Raw genomic sequence first — 23142 nt, 5'->3', positions numbered from 1 at the left:
ATAAACCAAAAATCCTTAAATATTTCAGACATGTAAATTATTATTATTATTGCCCAATTTACGCATCAGAATTTTTTAAAGTAATAGTAATGAAAAGAAGTATGGCTGATATAAACTCACAACAAATCATAGAATATACAAAAAGTCAAAATGGTAGCATTCTTAAAACGTTTAATGAAGACAGATAAATACAATTGATCTTGAAATATGTAACACAATTTGTATTCATCTTTATAAAATAGAAATATTGAAAGACATCCTAATTTATAAATGAAAAAAAACAACAACAACAACCCAAAAAACAGAAATGTATACAACAAATACAAACTTGATGGTCTTTCAATGAAAGACAGCAGATTAAAACTGGATGATTAAAGAACTTAATTTCTGATCACTTTATTGCCTTGGCTGTTTTTGTAGTCCGATGAACCTGACTCACATATCAAAGTGCATTCACATATACACAATATTTTTATGATCAAACATTTATACTTTTTTTTTCTCTTTACAGGAAACTTGTGCAGACTGGTTTTCATTCATTTTATTCATGGTCTGCTGCTGTATCCCCAGGACAGTTAGCGCACAAGTCCTCTTCATCTGTAAAATAGAAATCAATACATTATATACACATACACAGTATGAGCAATGGCAATACAAAAGAACCTTAAAAGCTACAGCACTAAAGACAAGACATCACACCTACCATTATAGGTGGTCCCACACCATATGCAATAAAAATGGACTCCTCTCAAATAGGATGTCAAAATTTGTAGTTTATCAAAAGACTGCAACAGAGAACCACATATCACATTTAATATTCATTGGGATAATTTTGCCATTAAATCCTATAAGATGCATTTATGTTTTTTCAGCTCAACCTGAGTTGTCCCTCTGATGTACTCATTTCTAATCCAGAGTATATGAGTATTAGATATGAAAATTTAATTGAAAATATTTCTTTTCATTAATTCAACACATCATAGCAGGTCTTTCTACCATCTTTTCATTTACTCTTGCTGCTATCCTTCTGTTAGAAAACACACTTCAGCACTGATTTCCATCCAATGCACTCTATGCTCTCTTCTTCACCTCTGTTGTGCACTGTCTGGTGATTTTGATGGTTTAAACTCATCCATCTTCACTAAAGCTACTCCTTGCATTTTCACCCATCTCCCTCTCATTCACACACATGTATTCTGTCTTGCATCCACTGTCTTTCATTTCTCTTGAGAGACATTCACCTCTCCAGGCTTTTCTACCTGCTCTCTACTACAAATTTCAATGTCATCTGCAAATATCATAGGCCACAGAGACTCCTGTCTGACATCATCTGCCCATCACATTGCAAACAAGAGGGGGCTCAGAGCCAATCCCTAATGTAATCCCACCCCCATCTTGAACAAATCTGTCACTCCCACTGTACACCTCAACATCATCTTGCTATCCTAATACATGTCCTACACATACTGCTCTGCACTTCCTCAGACAGTACCACAATTGCTGTTTTGGTAAAAAAACAACAACAAAAAACCCCAACTATGAATAACATACATTAATTTTGATTGTCTAAAATAAAATACTTACAGTGAGTTCTGTAACCTCCTCTTCATCCTCATCCTCCTCTTTAAGATCGTCCTCTTCTTCATCAGAGTTTGCTTTAGGCCAGTACCAGTCTTCTCTCGGAGCAGTTATCCCCTGAAAAGAGAAGAAACCTCAGCTAGGAGATACTTTGTGTCAGTGGTCTATAATTTTCCTCCTTTCACTGGTAAGAGACTGATTAGAGAGAGACCTGCTACTAACACTAGCACTGTGATGTGCAGAGGAGTCCATAAGGAGCTATACTCATAATTCTTTCCACCTTTTGACTGTCAAGCTGTTCGCAAGCTCGCTGACTCCTCCTGAGGTCTCCTTCAATCTTTCGCTCCTCTCTTTCCGTCCTTACTCTTGACCTGAAAACGCAAAAAAAGGAAAAAGTTAAAAACACAGACTATAAGAGGGGGAGGGGACAACGTTTAGAGGTAGCTGCATGCTTCACCTGAAATCTTCCAGAGATTTGGTCTCATTCTGTTGTTTGGCTCGTACTTTCTGCCTATAATGCTCCAGTTCCTCTTCAGCTTTTCTTTTCTTCATCTCTTCCATTCCAATACCCCCTCTGTCTGATTATAAACAGAAAAGTGCTGCAATCATTCAGCTAGGCTGCACACAACATCACTAAATACTCATTTTAAAATAACATTTCCTACCTGTTTTGATATTTAGTGGGATTGGATCAACTCTTCCTGCTCCTATAGGGGTAACAAAGATTAACATCAGTGCACACTACAAATGCAAAGCAAATTCACAATTTAGCGAAGAACAAACTTGCCCTGCTTCCCAAGTCCTTGCCCAGCTTTGTAGCCCATTTTCTGCAGAAGTGCAAACCCTTTGTTTTCATTGCTGATGGAGCTCTGTAAAGCCACTTCTCGGCTTTCGCTCTCCTGCTCCTTGTAGCTCTTCTGACGGTTCTTAATATTCTTTTCCTTTTGCTTCTCCTCCCTCTTCATTGCTTCTTTTACCCGCCTCACCATGCTGACTCCCGGTTTCACATCTTGACTGACAGTCGGAGGGACAAAGAAAAACGTTACACGGGTGTAAAAAATACCGATAACTATTCTGAGAGCAACGACACCCTGCTTCTTTGTTTTTATAGCTCAATATCGGAATATACTCGATTCAACAACAGTTTCATGGCACTGACCGAACATTGTTGTCAATATGAACATTTTACAGTAAACACCAGAGCCAAAACACTTACAGTTTGCTAAGAAATGCATCAGACATATAGTCTTCTTCTTCATCTGACATTCTGCACAAACTAAAGAGAGAAAAAACAGAGAAAAACAGCAAAAAAAACAACAACTTCGGTTTGTGCGTTTGTATTTTCTTCTGTGGTGTTCTGTTCCTTTGCAAAAACGTTCCGAGTAGCTGCAAGGTACACACAAAGTCTACAGTTCCGCTGCATTTGGCATATATTTCAAAAGAACGTGTTTGTCCTGTGAAATGGACTCGATTAATGTCACGTCTATTTTTGTTTATTTCACAAAATTCTACAAGCTATATGATTTAAGTTAAATTATTTGTTTGGTTTAACATCGGACAAACTTCACAGCGACACCGCCCATAGTCGTCGTCATTCATCCTGGGTCACCGAAGCACAGGTAGGATGAACAGTTTTGCTGTATTTGTCCCGTATTTCAGGGAGTTTGTTGTCACTGAGGGGTATATTTTGAACAACTCAAGGTTGTAAAAAATGACGACGAAGAGCCAAAGTCCTATTTAGTCGTCAGTGTTTCGCGGAGTTTAGCTTTCCCCTTTTAGGAAGCAGCTAGCTTATGTTGCTAACTAGCTCGCGTATTAACATCTGAAGGATGACAGCTGTCAACACATCACTGCAGTGTTAATATTTTTGTGTTATTCCATACGAGACTTGAGCGCGGCTATTATAACTTTACAGCCACTGACATTAAAATTACTGACGTACGGAACACAGCGAAGGCATTCCAATGGCGATAATTGGTCCTTAGCATCTATAGGGCTGTTATAACCTGTCCAGCTGATGGATGTGATAGTTTATTGACTGAACAGGCGTATTGTTAGAGAAGAGGCATTTAAATTAGACAACTGAGAGGCCCTGTCATGCTGTTGGGTACAGAGTTTGTCTCCTGAGCAGGAATGTCCAACCTGCAGATCAACACAGCTGTTCCCAGTATTTCTCATCATCCTATAATATAGTATTCCTTTCATGCTAGGAATGATCTCTTCCATGGTGGCAATGAGGTGCAAGAGCTGATAGAACTTTTAGATGAGCATGAAAATGATTTTGATCATGTTATGTGGTGACTGAGTGGCCTTCACAGTCACCACAGCTCAAGTTTATTGGAGCCATTTCAACAACACAGCTGCATATACAACAAGACACATCAAATGACACAATACAGCACAACATACAAAGTACACGTGTATTGAACACATCAACCCATAAAAGTAGTGCAGTGTGTCAGTGTACCTATGTTTAAAGTGATTTTAGTGAATGGCGTAGAGTCTAGATTGCAGAAGGGAACAGTCCACAGTGCAAGAGGTTAAGTTAATATTGCAAATGCATGATACATACGTGTACGTTTTGCTGCATAATATATTCAGATTCTGGGCGGCACGGTGGTTAGCACTGTTGCCGCACAGCAAGAAGGTCCTGAGTTCAATGTGTGGAGTTTGCATGTTCTCCCCTGTTTGCGTGGGTTCCCTCCGGGTACTCCAGCTTCCTCCCACCGTCCAAAGACATGCAGTTTCTGGGGAAAGGTTAATTGATTAATCTAAATTGCCCATAGATGTGAATACAGGAGTGAATGTGAATGTGAGTGCGAATGGTTGCCTGTCTCTCTGTGTGACAGACTGGCGAGCTGTCAAGGTGTACCCTGCCTCTCGCCGTATGACAGCTGGGATAGGCTCCAGCGCCCCCCGCGACCCTGAAAAGGATAAGCGGAAGCGAATGGATGGATACATTCAGATTCTATGATTACAACTTGCTGCAGGTCAATTGAAACAAAAAATAATAGAAGGTTCAGCATATATTTAAGCACCTAATAGCTTGGAGATAGCTACTATCTCTGTTCTTGTAGTAATACCCCTGTATCTTTTGCCTGGTGGGAGATGATTAAACAGATGATGTGTAGGAGGGGACAGTGATGATGCTTCTACCTCTCCTGGTGGTTCGGGTGGCATAGTGTGGAGCTATGAAAGGCAGACTACAACCAGTGATGTTGGAGGGTCAAACTTTTTCCAGGCTGCTGTTTGTCCTGATTGGTTGTGCTACCTTACCAAGTCAGGTTGGAGATAATAATAATAATGATAATGATAATGGTTTGCAGCTTCCCAACTGAACCCATATTTTCCATACATCTCTACTTCTGCCAAAGGAAGTAGAGTCTCTGATGGGCTTTGTTAACAGTGAGACTGGTGTTTAAGTTCTGTGATAAAGACTGGCATATAGTGGTGCCCAGGAAGCACTCTTTCAACAGACCTTGGCCAATGAAAGGAAGATGTTGGACTTCTTCCCTTCTAAAGTCAACAGCCTTTAGTTTTAGATTTGCTCAGGATCAAATTGTTGTCTTTGCACCTCCTCACCAGCTGTTCTGTCTCACTCCGGTATGCAAATTCATCACTGTTAGAGATAACGTCTACCACACTGATACCATCACTCAGTCCAGCTGAAAACCCATTGAAGATTTTGTGCTAGTAATGCTCCCTACTGCTATCATCAAAATGCCAATTAAGATTATTTCTAAGAGAAGTGGTGCTCCAGTCTTTCACTTTAGTCAAAAAGACTTGTAGATTCAGTGTCAAGTCACACTGAAGCTGTTTGAGCAAAATATGGTCTACCGACTGCTTGTGTTGCAACAGTATATTAAGCTTTTTGTTCCTCTAATTTGTCACGTGTTCGTGAATCATTGCAGAGAGGAGGGCGCACGTCTCTGTGTTCAAGGTTCCTCACCATGGAGCTGGCTCACAGTCTCCTGCTTAATGAAGATGCTTTGGCCCAGATCACCGAAGCAAAAAGGCCCGTCTTCATCTTCGAATGGCTCCGGTTTTTGGATAAAGTGCTTGTGGCAGCAAATAAGGTGACTATTCAGATTTTTAGCTTTTCTGAGTCAGAATCATTGGAAGCGTTTTGTAACTCGATTGTGCTTTTTTCCCTTCTTTTTTGAATGCAGGTGGATGTAAAAGAGAAGCAGAAGAAGCTGGTGGAACAGCTGACGGGACTAATCAGCAGCGCTCCGGGACCACCGACTAGAAAACTCCTGGCCAAAAACCTTGCTACGCTCTACAGCATTGGTGACACCTTCACTGTTTTCCAGACTCTTGATAAATGCAATGACATCATCAAAAGCAAGGATGACACACCTGCATACTTGCCAACAAAACTGTGAGTTCCCATTTATTTACTACCGCGTATATTTTTATTGGCTATTTTTAGAAATACAGGAACTGCATATTAATAGTCTGCTTGAGCTTTCACATATTTTAATTCAAATGTAAGCTGTTCAGAACTGCTTTTAGAGCTCCAGGCACGTGCGGTAGGCCTATCTTCAAGGGTATTAGCAGTTAAGCTGGACGGTAATCTGCAGAACGACATTTTATGTTTAAAAGGAGGGATTAAGCGTACAAGACTAGATTTGCTGTGTTTCTTGCTGGCGTTAATGGAATTTAACAGTGGATGAAGCTGCATCAGTGGTGCCCTGCAGGGTTTTATCCATCAGTCATTCATACCTGCTCATTTCTGGGTAGGTGAAATACACAGACGTGCCAGGGCCTCCCTTTTGCATACTAAGCCACTGTGCTTCCCCTTCAGCATTTTACAGTAGATAAGGTTAAAGCTAATTCATGTATGTAAGCCAGTCTCACCATTTATCAACATAAGGAGGAGTCTAATAAATAGAAGTTAATAACTATTAATTTTCATGAAGTATTCCATGGTATTGCATATTTTAATTTACATAATTATGAATTTTCACATAGATTTTTGTCTGAATTGCTGTGTTAATGCACTGTTACACATTTCTTGCAGTGCTGCAGTGGCATGTGTTGGGGCTTTTTATGAGAAGATGGGGAGGATGCTGGGAAGCTCCTTTCCAGATACCATCAATAATCTTTTAAAGGCATTAAAGAGTGCAGAGGTATGCCACGTGAGAGTAAAGAAACTAGGAGCAGGCACACTACAGTATAAGAACAGTAATGGAGGGATTGATTTGTAACGTCACTTTCTTCTATTTTATTGATGTAGTCACAAGGTAGAGGAGAGATCCTTCTGAGTCTGCAGAAGGTGCTCAGCGGACTGGGTGGAGCTGCAGCTTCTTGTCACAGAGACATCTACAAGAATGCTCGCTCTCTGCTTACAGACAGGTCCATGGCTGTACGCTGTGCAGTAGCAAAGGTCGGTCTCACAAAAACACAGTTAAGATTTTTAAATGTGTCAACTATCTTGCGCTTCTTTGTGGGGATTTTGTGGGCTGCTGGGGCCTTCCATATCATAAAGTTAAAAGCTACGTAGAAGACACACAGAGTAATCTTCAAACTCTTTCTCCCAAAACAGTTAAACTTGGTTTTTGATCTTAAGTTGTTAAGGCCCATCTGAGGAGCGTTATGCAAGGCTTCATTCTCAGTTTCACTCATAAAAGTAAAGGTACCGCATGCTTACTTGTGACCACTGTTTTCAGTACGATCTAATTTTCCCTTTATGACACAAGTACAGCAATTGTGTGTCAGAATGAGTGCAGACTGTTTGTAAAGGGAAGAAACCACTGACTTAAATGCTTTTGCTGTGTCACGTATGTCGACCGCATACACTGTTTCAATTTCCGTTTAGAAAGCATACAAGTTACTGTATGTTACTTGTAACATTATGTGCACATAAGCCTCTGAATTCATGTCATGAAGTAGATATTACCAGTACACACATTATATGAAAAGTAATGATAGCGTCCCATTTTTTTCCTCCTTGCCTGATCAGTGCCTGTTGGAGCTACAAAATGAGGCCGTATTCATGTGGACCACTGAACTGGAGAACGTCGCTACTTTGTGTTTCAAGTCCTTGGAAGGGTCTAACTATGGCGTTCGGGTAGCCGTAGCGAAACTGCTGGGGACGGTTATGGCCACGGCCCTGATGCCCAAACAAGCAGCTGGTAGGTTACAGAGTGGATTTGTTGTTTTTAGAGTAGCTCACTGCTTCTGTTCTTTATCGCGTTCTTTTTTTTAAACGTGTTCTTCTCGCAGTGATGCGTCAGAATGTAAAGCGAGCCACTCTGGAGGAGGTGCTGGAGCTGATGGCCACAGGCTTTCTGCGCGGTGGATCTGGCTTCCTGAAGAGCGGAGGAGAGATGTTGAAGGGGGGAGGCTCTGTCAGCAGGGAGGTGCGGGTGGGCGTCACACAGGTGAGGTGAACTCTCAAACATATTAAAAATATGAACCCGATCCATCTGACTCATCCACCTCATGCGTGTTTTTCGTTAATTTCTTCTTAGGCATACGTTGTGTTTGTGACAACACTTGGCGGTCAGTGGCTTGAGCGCAACTTTGCCACGTTCCTGTCGCACGTGTTGGACCTAGTGTCTCACCCTCGGGCCACGCAGACTCACGTTGAGGCTGTGTACTCGCGCCGCTGCGTCTCCTTCATGCTGCGCGCCACCTTGGGGGGCTTGCTTGGAGAGAAAGCACAAATCGCAGCCGGCAAAGAAATCTGCCAAGCCATCAGCAAGCAAATGAGGGCTGTGGGTAAGGAGGATGGGGGGGAAATATCACGGTTCAGAGCATTACAGAGTAAGTACTCATCCATTATTATCACCTTTTAATTCGCTCCTCATTCAGTTTTGAAATCTGTTGCATGGCTTGTGCTTATGTTGTGTGCAGAGACCGCTTCTCTTTTTCTTTTATTTCTCTGCTTTTCCTTCTGCTTTCTCCCTGTGAGGTTACTTTCCTCTTTCTTCATATCCCCTTTTCACCACAAGTAGTATCATAATGTCAGTAAGATCATCCATTACCTGCGCAGCATATTAAGTACTCATGCTTGCATTATTGCATAGCCTTTATGGCTTTTTTGCCTGTGAATTCACATTTTGTTATTGCCTTATAAACCCTAAAGAGCAGTTAGCGTAACCTTTTCTGGCATCTAGCATCTGGCATGCACCAGCAGAAAAACTGCACGTGCCACTAAATGCAAAGACACACGACAGGATGATGCGATTACATCTAAAAGAACAAGACACAGTGTTTTGCATTATTTTATTTATTTTTTTCGCTTTTGATCATCACAAAATTATTTTCAAAATCACCCATACGTCGTTTACAAAGGATGTTTCTTACTCTGATTTGCTTTGCAACCTTTAAACCGATGTACGTTTCAGAACTTCTTGGTGTTAAGACAGAATTTCTAAAAATGTTGGATTCTCCTGGGTTCTTTGTTGTTCACTCTGTACTTGCTGCTGTATTTTTTTCCATCTAGTTGGATATGTGAGACTTCTTGAAATGGGACTTTGAGAAATGTCTAAGCTAAACATAAGTGGGAAAATGTTACCGGGAGCCATGATAGAAGTAGGACATCTAGTATATGTGTTTACATTTACACTAAAGTCCGAATGAAATGCCACAGTTCAAGAAGCATCTTCATATACTCTCTTCCTCAAGTCGTTTTATTGACCTTTTTTCTACATATGATCTGTCTTGACTGTTGTCTTTCAAGAGCTCAGAGGATTTTAGTTCCCGGTAAATGATCAGCTATTCATTTTTTTTTCTTTTTTCACAATTATAGCCATCATTTCCTGTTTTTATTTATTTCCTTTTGAATGGGGGGAGACAAATCCTCGGAGCTCTTGGTGTACATTGAAGTGTGCTCTTCTGTGTTTTAATGTAGCGGTTCTGTAGTTTAATGTCGTTAGTTAAATATATGACAACAGTGCATGGCCTAATGGGGTCTGTTGTGTTATTAGAAGCTACGGTACGCACCTGTCAGTCACAACATTAAAATCAGTGTAGGTGACAACAATAAAAATCATTATTTTGCCTTAATGTTACTTGTCGAGTTGTAGCAGGAAGTCAAGTTGTTGGAAGCTGTAAAGATGTGACTTTTTTGATGTCTAAGCAACTGGATCAGATTATCTATAAAATATCAGGTTTTGGGATTGTTTCTGGTAGTTAGTTGCTACCAAAAGTGGTATAAGTAATGAACTGGTAATAGGGTCACAGGGGCACTATACTCCACACTTTGCATGTGGTCCTGTCTGTTCTTGAAAGCACCTACAGCAGAAAGAAATCCCATTTTCTTTTACATCTTGTGTGATGTTTACCAGAGAGAGAGGGGGATCAGCATGATACACAGTAGAGGGGTTTAAGCAATTTGATTCTCTGATTTTCTGAAGGAAAATAGCTTTAATCTGATTCTAACTAGCCGCAGACAATTTACACCTCTTTATGGAAACACTATTCCCCGATGGTGCTGGCTTTTTTTTCTGCAGCATAGTGCACCCGCCACGGCATATTGTTCAGGAATGGTCTGAGAAACATTACAAAGAGTTCAAGATCGGAAAAACAAATCAGATGTAAGGAGGCCCCACCTTGCAACTTCCTACACAATATCGGGTTTTAATGTTGTGGCTGATTAGTGTAAATTATACTAATAACATTAGTGATTTATACTTATTATGGACACAAAGCATCTTTTCTTTGATATAAATCTTTTTCATCAATGATGCACACATTATAAATTAGTGTGTTCTGAATATTATTGAGTATTCAAAATACGAACTTAAGTGATAACCCAGAAAATGTTCATGCTGACAGATCGCTTTGCTCGCTTCTCTTCCTGAAATTTGTGTTTTCAGAGGCAGTAGTGAATGATATCAGTGGGGAGAACAAGGCAGGGGCAGGTGATGTCTCTGCCAGCCAGCATGTTATGGTGTGTGCTTTAAAAGAGCTGGGCAGTTTGGTTCAGAGTTTGAGTGCCACAGCTTCACCACTCATCCAGGAGCCTTCTGTAGGTAAGATAAACAGAATACAAAACAGGATATTCACTGTTGTCACTCTCGGGTTTCTGGTAACACAAGCTCGTGTGACATAAATCCTAATTTAAAATAAGGCTGAAATCCTTAAATAACTTATTCCACATCCACTTCTTCAGGACTCCTTGAAACCGTGACCTCAGTGCTGCTGCACCCAAGCATGGCAGCACGTTTGGCAGCTGCATGGTGCTTGCGTTGCGTCGCCGTTGCGCTACCCTATCAGCTCACCCCTCTGCTGGACCGCTGTGCTGAGAGAATCAACAACCTGAAGAGTTCGCCTGAGGCTGTAAGCGGTTACAGCTTTGCGATGGCTGCTCTGCTGGGAGGCGTGCACCAGTGTCCACTGGGTATCCCCCACACCAAGGGCAAGGTGTGTAGCCTCAGAATTTGGCCTTAGTGGTTCTTTCATATGTATGTCAGACTTGATTGACTAGCCTCGCTGTTCTCGTAGTTGGTGGTGAGTATAGCTGAAGACCTTCTGCGAACAGCTGCTCAGAACAGCCGTCTGTCCCTGCAGCGCACGCAGGCTGGATGGCTTCTGCTGGGAGCCCTGATGACTTTGGGTGAGCCTCAAAGACACTTCCTGATTTTGGAGTTTTTCAGAAATCGTCTCTTTCTCCCACCACCTTTGTGACCACATTGTGTTCATTTGTGTTCCCAGGTCCCTCCCTTGTGCGCTATCATCTCCCCAAAATGCTGCTGCTGTGGAGGAACGTGTTTCCTCGCTCCCAGAAGGAGCTGGAAGCCGAAAAAGCCAGAGGAGACTCCTTCACCTGGCAGGTCACCCTGGAGGGCAGAGCTGGAGCACTGTGTGGTAAAGGCTTGCACCTCCACAGTGTGCACGCCCTAAAATGTTACGAGACGCAGTGTTGACTAAAACCGTTCCCTTTCTTTTATAGCCATGCGTAGTTTCGTGGCCCACTGCCCCGAGCTTCTCACAGAAGACGTAATCCGCAGGCTGATGACTCCTATCGAATGTGCCATGACTATGATGTCTCAGTGAGTGTGGTGGTTTTTTTTGTGTAATTTTCTCTTAAATGTCTGACTTTTTATTTTATTTTTTTTGTGTGTTTTTCGACTGCATGTCTAATGATTGTAACATTTTGACTTTTCTCAGTGTCCCTGCCATCATTAAGGTACATGGAGCCCACCTGAAAGCAAGTGCAGCTATGGTGAGGCTCCGGTTGTACGACATCTTGGCTCTCTTGCCTCCAAAAACTTACGAAGGTAAATCAGTCACTTGTGCATTAGCTTTCACATAAGTTGAGGAGAGGTGTTTTAAAATGGGTAATCCTCTCGTACAGGCAGCTTCAATGCTCTCCTGAGAGAACTGGTAGCAGAGTTTACTTTGACCGACAACTCGGCCAACACTACCACGTCTTTGCTGCGCTCTCTGTGTCACTATGACGACAGCGTGCTCATGGGCTCGTGGCTACAGGAGACCGACCACAAGTCCATAGAGGATCAGGTTAGTTGGTAAAAGACCGTTCTAGTAACCCAGCTCTTATTTGAAGATGCTTTATGTATGTGATTTGGATTAGTCATCACTATCTCTCGTTAAATATTAAATATAAGTTTGGCCTTTTGGTGTTTCTGTGTCGTTACCTGCGAAACAGTTGCAGCCCAACAGCGCGTCTGGCAGCGGAGCTCTGGAGCACGATCCCTCCTCGATCTACCTGCGCGTCCCCGTAGGCGAGGCCATCCCAGGACCTCTCCCTTTGGGTGTGTCGGTTATCGATGCTTCAGTGGCTCTGTTTGGTGTGGTGTTCCCTCATGTCTCCTTCAAACACAGGCAAGGCGCTCTCTCTTATTGTGGTGACTTGATGTGGTTCTGCATCATGTTAACATTATTTTTATTTTCTTGTCCCGCAGCTGCTCTCATTATTTTCCTTATATATTTATATTCGCTGCATTGTTGCTGAGCTGCTTTTTATTAATATACTGTGTTTTAACTGATGGGTATGATTCAGGCTGCAGATGTTAGACCACTTTGCAGAATGCATAAAGCAGGCTAAAGGAGTTCGACAGCAAGCCGTCCAACTCAACATCTTTACTGCAGTCCTTTCTGCCCTCAAGGTAAGAAAAAAAGCTCTATATCCTCTTAAATGGGTAGGTCATTTAGGTAATAGCTACAGTGAGAAATAATGTTTCTCTTTCGCTTTAACTGTAGGGTTTGGCTGAGAATAAGAGCACTCTTGGGCCTGAGGAGGTGCGTAAATCAGCTCTGGCCCTGGTGATGGGAGCTTTGGACAACCCTAATCCCATCCTGCGCTGTGCTGCTGGAGAGGCCCTGGGGAGGATGGCTCAGGTGGTCGGAGAGGCAACCTTCATTGCCAGAATGGCGCAGACCAGTTTTGATAAGTGAGCATATCATGTCTCCAATTTCTGTTTCTTTGCTTTTTGTGTCCAACATTATGGTTTCAAATCAAATATTTAGGAAGGCCTTAAAAAAAAATTTCTTCATATTTTACACCAGTGTTCACTTTCATTGACTGATTGATTTGTTTGATTCATGAGGATGAATTTGATAGCATTTGGAGGTCAAAGGTCAAGCCCAAAGAGCTTACTTTTGGCCATAACTCAAGAATTCATACACCAATAAAAACGATACAAGTGTCTAACAGGATAAAAATGATGAATTGATAACATTTTCTGTTTAAAATGGTCTGTGGTTAACATTACCATGACAACCTAGTGATCTGTAGAAACACTTTGGACAGAAGGAGAGATTTGAGCGCCAGATTTAGTCTTCTGAGGTGCCAGGTTTGAAAAGTGTGGATTTTTGCAATAACATAAATATTGAAAACATTGTCTACAGTGCACAATGTTGTGATCAGAATAACCTGTATTTACCTTACATTAATAAATGTTTTTAAGAATACAGTGATTTTAGGTGTAAAAAATATTAGTCTATCACTACATATCTTGAATGAGCCTGGACAGACAAGGATGTAAACTGCACCTTGACGTTTAGTGGGACGGACAGAGAGTCATTTTATACCTGATTGCACAAAATAAACATTCTCACTACATTTTCAGAATGTCTCTTTTTGGAAAGTTATAGTTTGTGTTTCATTGTTGTTCATCTGTCTTGAAGTTGATCTCTCATACTTTGTATCTGTCTCTACTCATGTGATGCATGTCTTTGTTTTGCTCTGTTTACAGGCTGAAGTCAGCTCGTGATGTAGTTTCAAGGACGGGCCATTCACTGGCTCTCGGCTGTCTGCATCGATATGTTGGAGGAATTGGCTCTGGCCAGCACTTAAAGACCAGTGTCAGCATCTTGTTGGCTCTAGCCCAGGATGGCTCTTCACATGAAGTCCAGGTGCAGTCAATTATTTATTAGAAGTACATTTTTATATTCACTCATAATTAAATTACATTTTGATTGGTTTTCTTTTCTGTTAAATGTTATGTCTAAACCTAGTTTTGATGCATCCCTGTCTTTTTCTTCAATTCTGGTCTGGCCCACTCTAAATTAATTCAATCTGTGTTTTTGTCTTCACCAGACTTGGGCTCTGCACTCTCTGGCTCTAATTGTGGATTCAAGTGGTCCCATGTACAGAGGCTATGTGGAGCCTACACTGTCTCTGGTGCTCACCCTGCTCCTCACTGTGCCCCCGTCTCACACAGAGGTTCACCAGTGTCTGGGCCGCTGCCTGGGAGCTCTAATCACTACTGTGGGACCAGAGTTGCAGGGTAACTGTGGCACAACCAGATTACAAACATCATTAACCATAGTATTTTTTTAGCCAGCAGGTGGCAGTGTAACCGGTTTTGATCCTTTGCAGGCTACTGAAGTATATGTCTTTAAGTACAATGTTTCTTTGTGCTGGTCTTGCTAGGAAATGGAGCCACTATTTCCACCATCCGCTCGTCCTGCCTGGTTGGTTGTGCCATAATGCAGGACCACTCAGACTCTCTTGTGCAGGCAGCTGCTATCTCATGTTTGCAGCAGCTGCATATGTTTGCTCCACGACACGTTAACCTGTCCAGCTTGGTGCCGTGTCTCTGTGTAAGACATAAATACTTTTAGAGTACATATGTGATAGTTAGAGTTTGTGTCAGTCTGAATGTTGATTTCCTGCTGTGAACTGGGGTTCCCATAGGTGCACCTGTGCAGCTCTCACCTGTTGCTGCGTCGTGCTGCAGTGGCCTGCCTGAGACAGCTTGCTCAGAGAGAAGCTGCAGAGGTCTGCGAGTACGCCATGAGCCTGGCAAAGAGAGCAGGAGACAGCAAAGACAGCACTGCAATCAGTCAGTACATGGTCAAAACTTGATTCGAGCATTCTGTTTGAATAATTCCCCTTAATGCAACCTGGATCCTAATGCCTTAACTTGCTCTGGTTCAGATCTAAACATCACAGAGACTGGTCTGGAGGGCGTTCTGTTTGGCATGCTGGATCGGGAGACGGACAGGAAGCTATGCTCAGACATCCATGACACACTCGGCCACATGCTGTCGTCTTTGGCCGTAGAAAAACTTTCCCATTGGCTGAAACTCTGCAAGGATGTTCTTGCAGCAACTACAGGTAAGTCTACAAAACGGCAAATTCAAAAATCATCTTTTATAAATCTTTCACCACAAATGTGCCCGTGTCCTCTTTCAGATGTAGGGGGCGCTGTTGTGTTTGAGGTGCAAAAGGACGAGGAAGACTCGGAGAAAAAAGACGAGATGGACGATGACACAATGTTCACGGGTCTGGGCGAAGACGACAAATCGAAGCCATCTGTGGCGCCGCGCTGGGTCACACGGGTGTTTGCAGCAGACTGTTTGTGCCGCATCATCCTGCTGTGTGAGAATGCAGACAAAACACACTTTGACCTGGCAGCTGCTCGTTCAGCGCAGGCCAAGAATGTGAAAGGTACCATTCACTGTGCTGCCAGAATAGACTACTGCAGAGTTCACTTAAAGAATTGTGATTGATTAATGCCACTTTTACTGTGCGACAGGAAATTGCTTATTCACATGCTTTCATTTAAAGATGGAACAAAGCTAGAGGTTCAGAGGGTTTTGTTCACTGTGGTAAATATAGGAGACAATATTTATGTAAGCTTTGCTGTATAATAAGGAGCTATTCTACAGGCTTGCCCGTAATAGCACATTGTACTGACTTTGCAGCTCTGAAACCAGCTAAGCCAAATTTAGTGACTGGGATTCAGTGGATGGTTGGTCTGCATGACGGCATGTCCAACTAATCCCTCAAAAGGTGCCCTTCAGTTAAAAGTCAATTAAATCTCAGCCCCAAATTTAATGTGGGGTTTCTTTCTGGTCGCTGCAGGCACACGCTGAAACTCCAAAAGTGTTTCCTCTTGAAGAAAGTATTAAAGCAGAGAGTCTGAAGAAAGCACTGGTTATAGCTTCTTGCTGAAGTGTAACACATCATCAAAGGATTAATAAATCAAATACTAAACAATGACTGGAAAAATCATTATTGTAGCTGCTCCCGGAGTTCATATTCCTTCCAGTGTTTATAATTAGGTTCGTATTTCTCACATAGTCCTTGTTGTTTTTTCATCCATCTCTGCCCGTTCAGGAGATCTGCTGGTGCTCCATTTATCTGACCTCATCCGCATGGCTTTCATGGCAGCCACAGACCACAGCAACCAGCTGAGGATGGCTGGCCTGCAGGCCTTGGAAGACATCATTAAAAAGTTTGCGTCCGTACCAGAGCCCGAGTTCCCGGGGCACGTTATCCTGGAACAGTACCAGGCCAATGTGAGTAAAGCATTGCATTATTTCGTAGTCCAAACCTAGAAACATTGCATGAAAGTAAACTTGTTGCAACTCGTGGGTATTTAGGTTGGAGCTGCTCTCAGACCTGCGTTTTCACCTGACACGCCGTCCGACATTACAGCAAAGGCATGCCAGGTAAGCCATACATACCTGTCTCTTTCACCAACTCAATTGCTTACAATTCCACTTTATGCCTCTTTTTGAGGTGTGTTCAACCTTCTTTCCATTAACAGCCATTAAATATGTTTTTTGATTGTTAAATGGTAGAACTGTGGCTGCGTTAGCAGCTTAATTACCACGACAAAGTGAGTCATCATCCCCTTAGAAGCCAGCAGTGTCAAATTTGTGACTTAATGCTTTTTGACTTAATTGAATGATGAGAATGTTGAGTGACGGGGGCAAATAACAAAACATGCCTGTCAGCTTATTACTAAAAGATGTTCTCTCTTTGACATTCCCCTGTTTCTCTGCTTGGGAGACTTTTTGAAGGGTTTAATTTTTCTTATCGAGAACAACTTACTCTGAAAAAGCGGATTAGGATACATATATCTGTGGATGTGAAGGTCACAGAGGACCTGTAGTTTTCTTATAGTTTAATAAGCTACCAGATTTATAACAAGCTGCTGCCCTTGAACTGACACTTTAATTGCTGTTCCTCCCAGAAGAATGCAATCTTATAAACATGTGGTCCAGTTTTACATCACTAAGGTGTCAGTCCATTTATTAATACCCATTTGTTTGACACTCCCACCCCCTCTAATAGCTTGGCTAATGAGCCTAAGTGCTCTGTTATATAATACATTTTTTACATCAAAATCAGAATCATAAAATTTTATTGTCCGTTGTTGTAATAGATAAAAACGGTAAGATCCATAGCAGTTTCACCTTTCTCACATTGACTACAGGTGTGCAGTACGTGGATCGGCAGTGGCGTTGTCAGTGACCTCAACGACCTGCGGCGAGTCCACAACCTGCTTGTGTCGTCGCTGGACAAGGTGCAGGCTGGGAAAGGCTCGTCCAGTCAGCTGTATAGTGAGAGCGCTACCACGATGGAGAAACTGGCAGTGCTGAAGGCGTGGGCTGAGGTGAGATGGAAGATGAGCAGGAAACTGCTCCTTTTTTTACAATCAAATGATGCATGTAACGAAACTGAACGTGCACTCTGGGTTTCTCACTCAGGTCTATGTGGTGGCAATGAAGATCAAAAAAGAGGCTGAGTCTAAACCTGCAAAACCAGTCAGAAGTGGAGATGACGACGAGGATGAGGAGGATCTGGGAACTGACGTGCTTCCCCCTGACAGTCTTATCACCCTGGTGCAGCCAGAGCTGCCCTCACTAAGCCGCCTGTGGCTGGCCATGCTGCGAGACTATGCTCTGCTCACTCTGCCTGCTGAGTTTTCCAGTCAGCTGCCCCCTGATGGTATGAGATTCTTTCCTGTCTTCCTGTGTGCTAAATATGGTTTTAATATGATATCTTCAGTGAAACAAAATATAGTCTTGTGGTGTTTCTACACAACATTTTAATGTAGCTTGGTTAAAGCATCAATGTTCAAGTCTTATGTTCCACTTTGGATCATTTGATGTTTATTTTTTCCAGATATTACCAAAAACGTTCAACATTATTTGGACAGTGTCAGATTAAATGTCAACAAAAACATCTCTTAAATCAAATGGGATTGTAGATTACATGCTCGTGCACTCTGTTGGAGCTGTTTTCAAAGTCATTGACATGTTAATAAAGTAATTATATATAATTGTGTTTGTGTCCAGGCGGAGCATTTTATACCCCGGAGACCATAGATACAGCAAGGCTCCACTACCGAAGCTCCTGGGCTCCTGTCCTGCATGCTGTAGCCCTGTGGCTGAACAGCACTGGGTTTGGAGCAGGTGTAGGTCAGGAGGAGGTCTCATCAGCTCCCTCCAAGCCTCCTGGCCTCCCCCAGGGAGGCTCCACCACTATAAAGACCTTTGAGGAGTCTGTCAAAGACAGGATGCATCTAATGTTAGGTAAACAAATGCATAGCTAACATTTGCGGTGTAAAGCATTTAGCATACTTTTCCATTTTCTGGCTTCATAGTGTACCTAATACAGAAAACAGCAACTGCTTTTGTTCACCTCACAGCTGTAGGACCACCGGCCAATTGTGAAGGAATGGTAGTAGAAAGAAAAATACATGTACAAGAACATAGACTAAGAGCATTTTTGTGTTCTTTCTCTTAGGTGTCAGTATAGAGTTTCTCTGCTTTCCCCGCCCTGAAGAGCCTATTGAACATGTGATGTCGTGCCTGCGGGCCCTGTGCACTCTGCTCGAGACTCCTTGTGCTAAAACACATATTGCAGATGACCAGGTAAACACACAGGGCTTAAATTATAGGGTAAAAAAAGAGAGAAAATTTTTAAACCACTTTTATGACTATTGTAGAATCTCATTAATAAAATATGAATATATGAGTTACACATTAAGCTATAAAAGAACTAATGTAGTTTTCACTTATTAGAAAATACTAAAAGAAATTCAAGCACCCAAGTGTCCTATAAGAAAAAGTGTTTTCCCTTTAAATCACCTCTTGCAGCAATCATATTGTGGTGTAATTCAGGTGATCTGTTTACCATGCACCACCTCACTGCAAATATTTGATAAATACAACACCGGCCTGTGATATTTACTGACTTTAGAAGGTGAAAAAGATCACCCACAGAACAGATGATTGGGTACCGATGGCTTCAAAGGGCACATGTGTGTATCCTACAAATTCAGCAAAAGAAGGTTGTATTTCTCAGCTGTATTTGGTGAAGCCTTTGAAGAGGGACGTGTCTCTACCAGACTGCTTCAAAGTGTGGACTTCAGAGGATTTGAATTGGAGCACAGTGTGTGGGATCACTCAGCCGTCTCACTAACCATAAAGATATTTGAACAAAGAAGTACAAATTGCTTCTGAACAGTATAAAAATCACATTTTTAAATATGAAATTGTATCCTATGGTGGACATGCTTTCTGCTTTTCAACAAACCAGAACAGATAGTTACAAAGCATCAAGCACTTTACTTTAAATGAGAAAAAAATACATAATTGAAACAGTTGGAATTCTAAATGTGAGAGAAATGAGAAGTTTGTGCTACATGTTTCACAGTCACATTAATGTAGTTGTTTACTTTTTCTTTCTGCTGTAGCTGCTGGCTGTGGAGCTCCTGAACGTGCTTCACAGGCTTCTGTTGACCCGGGATCCACCTGCTGTCCAGCTTCAGGTCACTGCTGTTGTCCAGGAGACCATCAGGGCTGCACATGACCATCTACAGCGACAGAAAACAGCAAAAGGTCAGAAACATTATGTTACACTGCATATAAGGTTTGCATGTTGTCTTTAAGCTTCTATATTTAGAGTGAAGTTAACCAAATTGTGTGGTAGTTTAAGCGGTCATTACTTTTTTTTGGTTTAGGCAAAGAGGAAGATGGCGAGAAAGACTCTCAGGCCAGCCTTGGAGAAGGAGGAGACACAGGGGAGCTCGTCCCCGGCAAGTCTCTGGTGTTCGCCGCCATGGAGCTGCTCGTGTTCATCCTGGTCCGCCACTTACCCCAGCTTAATACACGTGTGAAGGAGTCGCCCAGCCATGTGCCACTCAGGCCTCAGCGACTACCCGAAAAAAGTGCCCGCCTGGTGGCAAACGCAGTTTCCATCCTGGCAGAGCTGCCCTCGCTCTGCTCTCCAGCTGGTGAGGCCTGAAGCAAAGTGCAACAACACACAAATACCATGCATAATAAGAAAGGAAAACTCGCACACAGTCAGTTGCTATTTCAGTGTAACATACTCTCTCTTAATGGATGCTTCATGCATTTCTGTGACATTAATTAATGATAAGTAGCAAAGGAACATGAGCGTCATGGTTTTCAGCCCATTGTTTACATTTTATTTTTGCCTTATTAGGAAGCATGACCATCCTACCTACAGTGCTTTTCCTCGTCACCGGAGTTCTGAAGGAAACTGCAGTAAAGACTCCTGACAACTCGGTGCCAGTGCCTGTGGCAGCTGCCCTCCAGAGCATTAAGACCATCTTCACCTCCCCAATAGCCCGGATGGAGAGCGTGCAGACGCAGTGGACCAGCCTTGTGAGGAGCAGCCTGGCATCTGTACTTGAGTATTCGCAGCCAGGTGAGCTCATCCACACGCATTCATTATCAGACTCTGACTTTTTGTCTTTCTGTGGAGCAGAAATTTGCCTTGCCTTGCCAGTCTACAAAAAAAAAAGCACAACATCACTGTTAATCAAAAGCATGTTTGTGTGTTTTTTTTTTTTAGATGAGTCCAGGCCTGACATGGATGAGGTCAGTATGCTGACAGCGATCACACTCTTCCTGCTGTCAGCCAGCAGTGAGCTTGTAGGAGTGACTGTCCTGCAAAAGGGCTGCATGGACCACTTCCGAAATGCCCTCAACTCTAGTGACCCCTGGGTAAGCTCGCATGTACACAAACAAAGATGTAACAAAAGAATTTTGAATACCGAACCAAATCATCTGTTTTTAAATGTGTACCTCTGAACTTTTCTAGATATTATCTAACGGAAGTGCAGAATACCCAAATTTCTGAATCAGTACTAGGTTTTTACTTGCCAGCTAGACGGTGGCTGTGGTCTGCTGTGCACTGTACGCACCTCTCTTCTGTTACCAAACCCAAACGTAGCATTTCCACGTGTGAAAAAGGGCATCTCTGAACAACGCCTGGGCTGGATCCTTCTCCCATTGTTCAGAGTTCATGCGTGAAAACAGCTTCACACTGTTCACATAAGTCTAGCTCAGTTAAGCGAAAGATGTAATTGTTGTTACCACAGGTTCAGGCTCGGTGTTACCAGCTGCTGTTGTCGGTGTTTCAACACTCCAGCCGTGCCCTCTCTACTCCCTACATACACGCTCTGGCTCCACTCATGGTGGAGAAGCTGAAGGCAGTGGAGCGCAGCCGCCCAGGGACGGCTGCTGAGCTGCAGGCTGTGCAGGAGGGAATCAGGGTCCTGGAGAATCTGGTCGGCATGGGTGAAGACCAAAACCGTAAGTATTCCTCTGCTTAATGGACCAAGTGAAGCAACATTTGGTTCATTTTGTGCCACATTTACTCTGTTAAAGTAGATCTCTTCAGTATTTAGCTGTGCTGCCCTAGATCAGACTAATAAATAATTAAATGTTGAATTTAATGCTTTTCTAATTTCTAGTCCAACCATTCAAGAAAAAACTTTTTTAAAACGATTTTATTTCAGTTTACTAATAATCTGGCAAATCTCTGCGTAGATAATGACATTACATTGGATTTGTGGCCACAGTTCTGCTTCTCCTTTTTTTAAACTGTCTCCTAATTACTGATTATATATATATATTTTTTAACTTATCACTGCTTTATGTGTTCAACAGGGGTGCAGCTGCTCGCTCTCCTTGTACCGACTCTCGTCTCTTACCTTTTGGATGAAAATTCCATCTCCTCTGCACCCCAAGTCTCCAAAGGCCTGCACGAGTTTGCACTTCAGAACTTGATGCGGATCGGCCCCCTCTATCCGGCTGCCTTCAAGATAGTGATTGGAGCGGCACCTGAGCTGAAAACCCGTCTGGAATCTGCTATACGGGCCAACCAGGCCAGCAGCAAAGCCAAAGCTGCAGCCAGGCAAGCTCAGCCAGCAGTGCAAGCTGCACCAACCATTAAACTCAAGACGAGCTTCTTCTGAACACTCCAAAATGCACCGCACACTCTCAACTAATCTTTTCTTCTTTGGATTTCTTTCAACACTGTACCACATGTCATGTCTGTATCAGTTATGCTTTCTAACTGCATTTATTTATTCTACATCTCTTCTTTGTTTTGATGGACGAGTACTCAAAGAACGTTTATGTAAATATCTTTGAAAGCCTTTGAATGTTCACTTTAAAAAGCTTGCTATAAATTTTGTAGCAAATTTTAATTGTGTGAATGTATCATTTCCAGACCACACAATTTACATTTTACTTTCTTTTTTTTTTTTGTTCCCCCCAAGTCACCAAACCCAGCTCTCTGTGGAAGTTTGTTTCTAACACTTTTTTTTTCAGGCAGAGCTAAATTGAAATTTGAAAAAATCATCTCAAAACTTACTTACGAAGTATGTTTTCAGGTACAAACCATGACTTTTGACTTACAGAGGGCAAAAAATAAATAAATAAATCAGGTGGCAGAAATAAAATTCCAGAAAAAGTCAATATTTGCTCTACAATTTTCCCTGATTTTATTTTATTTTATTTTATTTTTTAGGAGGCCTTGGGGTCTCCAGGTTGTTACTGATGAATGTTACTTTAATTTCTTATGTTTTGTGTATTTTCTCAAATTATGTTGTAAACCTTCCTACTAATTGCTCAAAGGCATAGCTAATAAATTAAAGTTGATCAAACCAGTATCGAGACTAAAATTAGAACTAAATGATAAATGCATTATATTTTTCACTAAGACTCTCCAGTTATCTGCACACCAATCAACAAATAAATAAATATATATATATGTATATATAAGTACTGGTCATCACATAGATTTTTTTTTTTTTTGGTCTGATAAATACCCGTGTTTACTGCCTGCATGTGCTGGTGTTCACCAATGTCATCAATAACTGGCACATTTGTGTGAATGTAATGTTACACTCATTTTTTTTCCCAAAATATGAATAAACTTATTTTGACCTCATTGCTGTTGGAAGTTTTCACTATACTTAAATGTAATTGGATTAATAAAATAGGAATGCATGATTTATAGCTAAAGTTCTGCTACTGGGTCTGGACGTCCGGGCAATTCGGGTGAGCAAAACGAGCACCACCAGCCAA

The 23142-nt window shown here is 42.1% G+C and overlaps 2 protein-coding genes across 4 annotated transcripts; one reads left to right on the top strand and one right to left on the bottom strand.

Annotated features, from left to right (window-relative positions):
- Nucleotides 1-157: 157 nt before the first annotated feature.
- On the bottom strand, nucleotides 158-2955 carry gpatch11 (G patch domain containing 11). Its single transcript, XM_004559751.5, has 8 exons — nucleotides 2795-2955; nucleotides 2366-2592; nucleotides 2244-2285; nucleotides 2036-2156; nucleotides 1859-1949; nucleotides 1585-1695; nucleotides 704-785; nucleotides 158-597 (listed from the first exon to the last, which is right to left on the bottom strand). Exons 1-8 carry the CDS (start codon nucleotides 2842-2844, stop codon nucleotides 542-544), a joined length of 780 nt encoding a protein of 259 aa, XP_004559808.1. The 5' UTR covers nucleotides 2845-2955; the 3' UTR covers nucleotides 158-541.
- Nucleotides 2956-3120: 165 nt separating this feature from the next.
- heatr5b (HEAT repeat containing 5B) lies at nucleotides 3121-23005 on the top strand. 3 transcript variants are annotated; one of them, XM_004559752.5, is made up of 36 exons: nucleotides 3121-3197; nucleotides 5490-5654; nucleotides 5748-5959; nucleotides 6602-6710; nucleotides 6818-6967; nucleotides 7544-7715; nucleotides 7807-7964; nucleotides 8055-8349; nucleotides 10407-10562; nucleotides 10703-10953; nucleotides 11035-11146; nucleotides 11245-11397; nucleotides 11483-11582; nucleotides 11701-11810; nucleotides 11888-12051; nucleotides 12200-12375; nucleotides 12554-12659; nucleotides 12754-12944; nucleotides 13749-13908; nucleotides 14093-14282; nucleotides 14429-14598; nucleotides 14693-14840; nucleotides 14936-15115; nucleotides 15194-15448; nucleotides 16121-16302; nucleotides 16387-16455; nucleotides 17226-17405; nucleotides 17500-17740; nucleotides 18091-18327; nucleotides 18542-18669; nucleotides 19494-19638; nucleotides 19761-20033; nucleotides 20246-20470; nucleotides 20618-20769; nucleotides 21147-21360; nucleotides 21718-23005. In XM_004559752.5, exons 2-36 carry the CDS (start codon nucleotides 5529-5531, stop codon nucleotides 22023-22025), a joined length of 6198 nt encoding a protein of 2065 aa, XP_004559809.2. In that variant the 5' UTR covers nucleotides 3121-3197; nucleotides 5490-5528; the 3' UTR covers nucleotides 22026-23005. The 3 variants fall into 3 exon arrangements, with proteins under 3 accessions (XP_004559809.2, XP_076747955.1, XP_076747954.1); XM_076891840.1 differs by lacking the exon at nucleotides 3121-3197 and adding an exon at nucleotides 4547-4568 and having other exon boundaries at nucleotides 8055-8304; XM_076891839.1 differs by lacking the exon at nucleotides 3121-3197 and adding an exon at nucleotides 4547-4568.
- The last annotated feature ends 137 nt before the right edge of the window (nucleotides 23006-23142 follow it).

The sequence above is a fragment of the Maylandia zebra genome, linkage group LG13 (genome assembly GCF_041146795.1).
Source record: "Maylandia zebra isolate NMK-2024a linkage group LG13, Mzebra_GT3a, whole genome shotgun sequence".
Classification (NCBI taxonomy): Eukaryota; Metazoa; Chordata; class Actinopteri; order Cichliformes; family Cichlidae; genus Maylandia; species Maylandia zebra.
This window is presented reverse-complemented; position numbering and strand designations above follow the sequence as displayed.

Bases quoted from the DNA above. Each gene is read 5' to 3' on its own strand.
- heatr5b (XM_004559752.5), top strand. From the start codon at position 5,529: ATGGAGCTGGCTCACAGTCTCCTGCTTAATGAAGATGCTTTGGCCCAG. The intron at 12,945-13,748 runs GTGAGCATATCA...CTCTGTTTACAG, and splicing joins GCGCAGACCAGTTTTGATAA to GCTGAAGTCAGCTCGTGATG. The intron at 19,639-19,760 runs GTCAGAAACATT...TTTTTGGTTTAG, and splicing joins GCGACAGAAAACAGCAAAAG to GCAAAGAGGAAGATGGCGAG.
- gpatch11 (XM_004559751.5), bottom strand. From the start codon at position 2,844: ATGTCAGATGAAGAAGAAGACTATATGTCTGATGCATTTCTTAGCAAA. The intron at 2,593-2,794 runs GTAAGTGTTTTG...TCCGACTGTCAG, and splicing joins GATGCATTTCTTAGCAAACT to TCAAGATGTGAAACCGGGAG. The intron at 786-1,584 runs GTAAGTATTTTA...TCTCTGTTGCAG, and splicing joins AGGAGGTTACAGAACTCACT to TCTTTTGATAAACTACAAAT.